This window comes from Rhipicephalus sanguineus, chromosome 3, assembly GCF_013339695.2.
Source record: "Rhipicephalus sanguineus isolate Rsan-2018 chromosome 3, BIME_Rsan_1.4, whole genome shotgun sequence".
NCBI lineage: Eukaryota > Metazoa > Arthropoda > Arachnida > Ixodida > Ixodidae > Rhipicephalus > Rhipicephalus sanguineus.
The window spans coordinates 207,614,430-207,623,342 of NC_051178.1; the positions used below are offsets into that span (position 1 = coordinate 207,614,430).

At 46.9% G+C, this 8,913-nt stretch overlaps 1 protein-coding gene across 1 annotated transcript; it reads left to right on the top strand.

The window, feature by feature from the left end:
• Positions 1–2,310: 2,310 nt before the first annotated feature.
• Positions 2,311–5,663, top strand: LOC119388171 (protein bric-a-brac 2). Its single transcript, XM_037655826.2, has 4 exons — positions 2,311–2,452; positions 2,988–3,837; positions 3,935–4,082; positions 4,163–5,663. The coding sequence occupies exons 2-4, from the start codon at positions 3,010–3,012 to the stop codon at positions 4,423–4,425; spliced, it is 1,239 nt and encodes a 412-aa protein (XP_037511754.1). The 5' UTR covers positions 2,311–2,452; positions 2,988–3,009; the 3' UTR covers positions 4,426–5,663.
• The last annotated feature ends 3,250 nt before the right edge of the window (positions 5,664–8,913 follow it).

Genomic DNA, 8,913 nt, shown 5'->3' on the forward strand with positions numbered 1-8,913 from the left:
TAATCACTGGTGATGAAGATGGTAAAGCCAAATAAGCTCAATAATTATAGGAATAGACAAGTGATAATGCAAGAGTACCCTTTCTCAAAATGGGACACAGCTGATGGGTGAATATTAAATATATGTGCACACGGTGGCACAGCCAGGGATGAAGGTTATCAAGGGTCGAAAGCCCCTCCCCCCACCCCTCCCACACGCATTGAAAAAATTTCTCGCTTCGCTCTTGTGTGCATATATTTCTCATTAACGTGCATCCAGCAGGGCTCATTGCTGTAGGCATGCCATGTGATGCTATACATATAATTGTTTGCTGGCGCAGGTAGCTAATGAATTTTCATACTTATGCGAAATTTAGTCTTAATCCTTGTTTTCAATTAGAGCTATTAAGTTACTTAACTCATGTGTTTCGTGGGTGTGAGTAAATGAATAAAAGTGTGCCATGAAACGCCTTAATGTAAACAAAGGCACATATTCGACTAACGTATGCAGAAAGAAATAACAATGAAACTGTGCAGTGAGACTCGAAGAATCTCTTCTTCGCTCACCGCAGCGTTTTCCCGGGTCAGCAATGTTAATTATATGCAGAAAGAAATAACAACGAGACTAATGATACTCGAAAAAATGTCTCCATCGTGAACTTCTGTGTTCGCCGCAATGTTTTCCTTTACGTCACCGTCATTCGATCGAGATTACCCTTATTTGCGACACATATGAATACATGTGTGAGAACGAGACTTTCCGACGTTTCACACGTGTAGCTAAACTTAAGCTGCCATCGGCTGAGGGTGCCCGCGGCCTCTTCCGCAAAACAAGATCCTAAATTAGACAAACTCAGCCTTGCATATCAGCTACGTACCACAGCCTTGGATGAACGAGAACGCAGCTTGCGAGAGAAAAAGAGCTCGGAAGCTTTACCAACACATCCGTGCTTCGCTGCCATTAAAAAGCTCGGAAATTCGGTGATTGTTATCGTGCAAAGCACAAGCGGAACCGTCTTTCGCTGCCGATAAAAAGCTCTAAAATTACCAGGTTGTATCGTGAAGGTGGAGTGTCACACAATAATCGGTGTTACGTGTACTTCCTCGGAAACAAAGGGCTTAAACAACGTGTGGTTTGTAACCGCCGTAACCAACACATCGCTAGTTGGTGCTTCGTTGCCTTTAAAAAGCTTGGAAATTTGATGATTTATATCATGCATAGCACAAGTGGAGCCGTGTTTCGCTCTCATTAAAAAGGTCTAAAATTGAGAGGTTGATATCGTGAAGAGAGAGTCGCAGAATAATCTGCGTTATGTGTACTTTCTCAGAAACAAAGGGCTTAAACAACGTGTTGCATATTTTCTGCATATTTTCGCCATAGAAAGAACTATTTTGCTTCCGATTATTAAGACACCGTGTTAATGACAGCACAACAAAAGGTGATGTAATCGATTTCATGCACTTCATTCATTTCAACACTTCATTCATATTCATTAGGGTTCGTCGCCAGATAGGTAGACAAACAGAGAGCAAGCTATCAGAATGACACTGTTATTAATCGTCAAATCGACAGAAAAGACACCGTTCAGGTGCTTTTAGGTACCCGCCGGTCTTTTGTAACATTTCTAGCTAAGTAACATAAGCATTTTTATTCTCGCAAGATGAATAATGCCTGCATAGCATCCTTCTTAAGGTAGAAATAGTGTCAATGAAGTGACTCCGTAGCGACATATTGCAAGAAGTCTTTGTATTTGTTGTACCGTTGAATAAACATATGCGCACCCGTCCGACTATCGTATGAAGAAAAAACGATATCGAAAACGGCACGTAATACGTCCGAAGTACGTCTTCAGCATTCGCTGCAGTCCAAAAATAACAAAACATATGCTTTATATCAGTCAAAAACGGCATAGTATCGTACGGGGTTGCCGCAAGGAATTTTCAAAATGGCGGCATCCCGTCGCCTCTTGTTCACGGGCAAAGACGAGTTTTCCACGGCGGCCGATACAAGGCACAAGGACGCATAAGCGTGTAACAGTGGTCTTGAAATTTATGCAATTATTTCTGACCTCTCGTCGTTACTGAACGCACAGATAGCGCCGTCCAAGCAAAATAATTCGCCATTGCACTCTTTTGTTTTCTTTATTATTTTTTTTAATGTTCGCGTTCGCCATGTTTGAAATTTTCGATGGCCGGCGAGCCGGCTTCCTCGTCTCCCTCGTCCTCCTTTCTGCGCACGGCACCAAACGACGTTGTGTGCTCTGATAGGCCGGAAAAAGCGCGGGATATAAATCGCGGCTTTCTATTGGATCGTGCGACTACAAATGTGAGCCCCGTACCGGAAAATTCACTAGTGCCGTTGGAGCGGTGCCGAGGTGTTCGTCAGTAGAGACGAGGACGCGAGTGGGGACGGCCGCACCGCGGTGAGCCGCGCCAACATACGAATGAACACTAAAACTCCTAGTCCAGAATAGGTACGTACAGTACTTTGCTAACTTGGTCTTTCGTTAGATTCCTTCGATTTTAACGCGAGTTCGGGGAATAGTTTATTTTGAAATGTCTTTTTTTTTTAACTTAGTCCGACTTTGGGCGGTGAATTGAGCTTAAATTTGTCGAGGGCGTTCTAAAATTGGCTGTAGTGCGCAAACTTACGAGACGCCGCGCGTAATGTGCCCCCGCCTTTTTAGCCCAGTTTCTTGATCGCCGAAGGAAAGCTTCGCGGACACTGGCGCGGTTAGGATACGCGAATGCCTTTGTTGGTGTGCGCATTTTTTCCCATAAATCTTCGCCTACTCCAGTGCTGTCGTTTTAGTGCTTCGTATGCGAAAAACGTTAGGCGCACGACATTTCGCTTTCCTGTCATTGCTGCCGGCTTCGGCGCCCGCTTCTGGGAGGGTCACCATTTTGTGACTGGCTGTCCGCCATATTCCGCCCTTTGTTAGTAGCCGCCATATTGGCTCGCAAGTTGCAGTGGCCTAACCCTCCTCCCCCGCCCATTTTTTTTTTCAGCCGCGGAACGACCTCAAGCAAGATGGGGTCCCAGCAGTTTTGCCTCAAGTGGAACAACCACCAGTCGAACATGCTGGCCGTGTTCGAGCAGCTTCTATCAAACGAAGCACTGGTGGACGTGACGCTAGCCTGCGAAGGCCTATCGTTGAAGGCCCACAAGATGGTTCTTTCCGCTTGCAGTCCTTTCTTCCAAGCTCTCTTCGTCGAAAACCCCTGCAAGCACCCTATTGTGATCCTGAAAGACATGCGCTACATGGACTTGAAAGCCATCGTCGAGTTCATGTACCGGGGCGAGGTCAACGTGTCTCAAGACCAACTCTCGGCACTTCTCAAAACCGCCGAGACGCTCAAAGTGAAGGGACTCGCGGAGGTCACCGGTGAGAACAAGCATGGTGCGCTCGTGAGTGTGGACGGTGCGGACCCTAAGCCAGTGGGCACGCCTCGTGCCGAATCTCCGCCGCTTAGTAAACGAAAAAGAGGGCGGCCTCGGAGACGCTCGCCCAGCGACTCCAACAAGAGCGACTCTGAAGACCAGGGCGGCCCTCCGACGACGCGCATCAAGGGACCCGAGAGTCCCGAAATCATCGAGGATGGCAGCATGTCGAGCGACCGCGTTACGGCCCTTCCGGCCGCTTCTCCTTCGAGTCGGACTTCTTCCACTGTGGCGGTGTCTTCCACGGCTGTGCCTTCGGGTGCGCTTATCGGTTCCACCGCCAAGGCCACGAACTCTTTGGCGGCCACCTCGCAGCATACTCAGGACTCGATGGGTGACGACGTGGGGGAGGGCGATGATGCGGACTTTGAGGTGGAGCCTTCAAATCTTATGGAACAATCCATGACAACAGAAAACGTAGGTTACGTTAAGAGTCTGTGCGGTGGACTCGTTTCTCTCGCGTCAAGTAATGCGGTGTGTTGAGTTGTGCGTGTTTGCTTGCTTGTCTTCGTAGGTTCCTGTGTTCACGGACGTTGCCTCATCATCACAAGCACTAGGGAACGAGTCACAGCAGTCTCATCATACAGGGTCCACATCAGACAGTACCGCTCTTGTTCCTGTTCAAGCCTCATTGCCTTCAGACATCTCCATTTCCAGTCAAGGTACGCTGCAGTTGCAGTAGTTTGCGCGGTGCCTTTCATTGTTCGTCCAATTAATTGCTATCGCATTTGTGTACTTTCAGTGGACATCAAGCCGTCGCCTTCTAGTTTAATACCCTACGACGACCAGGCGATATCGCCCGTGGTCGCCGCCCCTCCTGCCGCTGCGGCGTCCTCTGCGGAGGGCCCCAACATGGCCATGATGTTCATGGACACGTCGGGCGTCCCTGCAATCGCCGGCCCGTCCAATTATCACCCGGACAAGCAGCAGTCGACTCCATCTCATGGTACGTTGCCCTCTGATCCCGAACCCCTCCTCTCCCCTACTCCTTTCATTCTTTACTAGGACTCCGCCCCACGACGATCCTAGCCCCCGCCGCGTTAGGGGTTCATCAATGTAACGTCTGGCGTTGTGCGGCGGCTACGATTGTATCGGGCGTTCAGAAGCGTCGCTATCGTTTTTATTCATCGCCACTTTGGCTGTAACCCCTAATCGGAATTGGATCTTTACACACAATAGCGACGTTTCTATATGGTTGGTTAGGGACTTGTATGGTTTTTTTCTCCTCAACTTGCTGTATCGAAATTTTGTAACATAGCGTGAAGTAAAAACTCTGCAGTTACCTCGCCAGAGGCTTCTCTGAAGATGCCCAGTCATTTGTCAAGTGTCCTGTGTGAATTAATCATCGGCGCATTCGCGAGTCGCGTTTTCGTTTGGACCCTGGACCATGGCAAGATTTCGGTTGGACAGTCTTCGAGCGTGTCTGTTTGCCGTCCTGCTGGCCACGTCGGAGACGGAGCCTGCTGCTCTCGCCGCACATCTTTTTCTCGCGTCGCGTGCGTCTTCTTTTCGCTCTGACGTCATCCGAAGCTGCTCTCCTGGATTTGACGAATGATTTGGTAAGTTTCATTTTAGCCCCCCTTCCCACTTATCCACATCCTCGATCCTTAGCATATTTATTTTTGGTAGGGCCTTAGGGAGTAAATTCTTGCGAAGTGTAAAATGTATGTATTGCACTGTACCATATGCAACGTCCTATTAAAAGATGGGGTGGCAGGGTTCTATTGTCTTCATTGTAGTACTAATGCACGGGCGCGCAAGAGTGGCTGCGAGATGAGTGCCGTTGTGTGGTGCGTGACTGCGATGTGTGCGTGGTGATAATTGGCTCCCATACATAACACACTTGATTGCGTAGCCCGATACCCAACACTATATGGGGGACTGCGAACATGCATCTACATGCACACTCCTGCAACTGCGACGTATGCACGTTAAATGTGCGGATTGCTACGTCGCGATTGTGCGAGTTTGCTCTTCACGCACAATACACGTGGTGGGGTTCCCAGTTTGTGGTATGTAGTTTTCGTAGGTGCTGTGCCAAGCGGACCTGTGGGCTGCATCTGCTGGTACTCGGTGAGGCATTTGCGGTAGTTCCGGTTTAACGACTCGTGTACGCAGGCGCAGTGAAGCGGCAGTCTGGTGTGAAGTCTTCCTGGAAGATCGCTGTAAAGCTTTGGTTTTTGGTGTCATCCGATGGCGCTACATTAAGTTCTATTTGACAATAAAAGATTCTTGCAATAAAACATCTTGGCTGGTGTGTTTATAAAAGCAGTGCGTGATCAGCGAACGGCCTCGTCAGAAGCCAAAAGCTTTTCAGCACTTGCTAATGCATGAGACTAGTACTTAAATTCTGCTGTGAAGCTCTGCGGTAAGTGCGTTTCTTGCAGCTAAACAGCTGGTGTAGGTGTGCTCTAAAATTACATCTTCGACAAATATCGCCGGGTTGCGCAGTTCCAATAGTAGAGCCGGGGCGAATTAGTAAAGATTCATTAAGTTGCATTGCTCGTGGTCTTGTCAACGTTCGGGCTACGGATTAACGGAAGTACGTAGTGTAATCTACGTCTAATGCAGCACTTCTACAGCAAGTTTTGAGTATTGCTCATTTACGAGTTTCCAAAAGCCGCTTTACAGCAGTGGCAGCGTATGTTGAATAAAGTGTAGGCAACCAAGGTTGAGTCGGGCCGACAGGCAGCTGCTATTTCCAAATGGCGTAGCGTTGGTGGACCGTACGACCCTGCTGCGAAACTAGCTGTGCGGATATGCGATGTAGTACGTACTTTCTCGATCGAGTAATTCGTAGGTTGTGTGTCCGGTTCGCCGCTACCATCGTTTATCGATCGTCGTAATAGCAGCAAACCCTGCGAAGTCGCTGGATGCGAGTGGCATCGGTGGTGGCTTGCGTCCGTCTGGCTAGACTGCTTCGCAAAACCAGGCAGAACTGGCTTATTTGGTATGTGCATCAAGAGCTGCCTGCTGCACTGAATGTCGTCAAATGCGGTGATGCGTAACTACAATTACTAGCACTCTGTAGAAATGGCTATGCTTAATGCCTAGTATGGTTTTAACGCAACCTTGTTGGAGAGGAATATGATCAGGCAGACCGTCCTACTGAATACTTCACAGGAAGGCATAGCTTTGGATTTTAACTGATCAGCGAAGGGCTGTTCCATCCACCCTTGTGTATGCATTCTAGTTGCGATATCTTTCCTGATTAGACTTATTAGTGCGTTTTCACGCTTGCACGAAGTGAGTTGTCATGTTGGAAGCACTTTGTATGCGCACCTCGCCAATCAGCGTAGCTCTAAAATGAGCTGTGCTACTGTGACATTTACTCTTCGCCATAATTTACTGGTATCGCATCGTACTAAAACGGTTGCGGGCTGTAATTTAGTTGTGGCTTGCGAATGCAGAAAGACAGAGCCATGTGTTTGGAGTACATAGGCTGTCATTTTCACCTACCTATTTGTGATGTGATGGAGCTGATGACCTGTAGAAATGTGTACTGACCTAGTAGTTCAAACAGTTCTTTTATCCTCAACATAATGCCTGCAATGTCGTGATACTATATGCAGTGTGTACACTTGCATTGGAGGTTCGATGCTGAGTAGACTTAGTGTTGCTGGAATGTGTTTCTGCTTATTGGAGTGCAAAATGATTGGAGTGCTGCTTATTTAGTCTCGACTCAGATTACTATTATCTTTGCCATTAGAAGCTTGCAGACTTTCTTGCCTGCCTGCCAGTTACTTCATATCATTCTAGTTTGAACTTGTGAACAGAATGCACACAACCATTTTTCTCTGTATTTTTAGAAGAGAAGTGCAAGTTGTAGTCTGCACACTGTAAGAAGACCATTCGGCTTCAATAGTCATTTGACTAGCCGTATAAATGTAATTAGGAGAGGTTTATGGCTTCTGCAAAACTATGGAAACCTAGTGTTTTTAAATCGAAAAGTGCCTCTTCCTTCAACTTTCCATCAGCTGCAATTCTGCCAAATAAAATAGCCCACTTGGGAGGGCACACCCATGTTTACTACCCCTATTGCCGTGGCAGTCCTGTTCTCTAGGATTGCCTCACTTCAGTTTGCGCCACTGGGTATGTGCAAGTGGGCACATAACACTGGTTATGTGAACAGTCATGGTCAGTTTCCCAGAATTGGTGTTTGCCAAAGGGGCCCAAATAGACAAGTGAACAAAATCTAACCAGAGCATCATTTGAGCTCTGTAAAAATGAAAACATTTCAGTAAATAAGAAATAAAAGTTCAAATATAGCCGATTTCCACACATACCCGAGATCCGCCAATTTTTCTCGCCACTTTCCCACAATAGTCCTTTGTTATTCCTGAACCCATATTTTATGGCCATTAACAAAAAACATTTGTGCTATTCTGTACTTTTCTGCACATTTCATTCTAGAAAACACAGCAGCGGCTGATTATTATCCAAAAAAGTCGTGCTGCAGACAAATATTGCACATTAACATGATCATGTTTGCCTGTTGAAGATCGTAAGGGCGGAATTTTTCAGAGTATGCATCTGAAATTCTTGAAGTTGTGATGATTAGATGGTTTCGTTCTTCTGGGTTGCTTTTACCACAAAAAGTATAGATTTTTTAGCTTACTCAACATAATCATTAGACTAACGACTATTAATGGTATACTTTCCTTTTTGTAAAAAGAATCAAGCAATTAATAAAATGCCATCAGCTAAGGAGTTCATGTTCTAGATGGGTATATGCTGACTGCTAATTCCTGCAGTGCCTTATTGTTGGGTGAGCACGATGGCTTTCGTTAGGTAGTGTTAATTGTTCGAGTGTGGTGGACGTTAAAGAACACCAGACGGTCGAAATTTCCTGAGCCCTCCACTACGGCGTCTCTCATAATCATATCGTGGTTTTGGGACGTAAAACCCTAGATATTATTATTAATTGTTCGAGTGTGTCAATAATTTTTCTTAACTTCTATTTTCCCCTTTGAATCATTTTGAAATGTACAGGGGTGGTCAAAAGTTCCCAGGCCGCAACGTCAGGCCGAGGAGCAGGAGCTCGCTGCTATCGGGGCGCTGTTATCGCAATCACGCTTTGGCGTACGCTGGCGTCGAGCGTGTGCGTGGATGAGGGTGTGCATCCTTCTCCTTTTCTTGCTCTCCTTCATAAGAAAGGGAGGTATAAACATGGTGCGTAATGTTCCCTCACTGTTCGCTCTTCGAATTTTACTATTTTACTACTGTGCAGCGCTGCTTATTCCACTAAGATGTTCGAACTAGCCCCAACACAAGCTCTTTTGAACGCATTTCGTACTCCAACCATGTTCGTATGCAGCGAACTGGCCTGCGCAGACGTCTGAAAGAGCTCTCGCAGTGCCAATGGAAAGTTAGGCGCACGATATTGCTCTCCAGGAAGCCGAAAACCATGGTAATGTATATGGTGTCTAGCAAATACGGCCGCAAGCATGATGCGTCACTTTCCGGAGCACTGCCGCCTCGCTACACACTGCA

Coding starts and splice junctions, on each gene's coding strand:
- LOC119388171 (XM_037655826.2), top strand. CDS start 3,010: ATGGGGTCCCAGCAGTTTTGCCTCAAGTGGAACAACCACCAGTCGAAC. Junction 3,838..3,934: donor AATCCATGACAACAGAAAAC/GTAGGTTACGTT, acceptor TTGTCTTCGTAG/GTTCCTGTGTTCACGGACGT. Junction 4,083..4,162: donor CATCTCCATTTCCAGTCAAG/GTACGCTGCAGT, acceptor GTGTACTTTCAG/TGGACATCAAGCCGTCGCCT.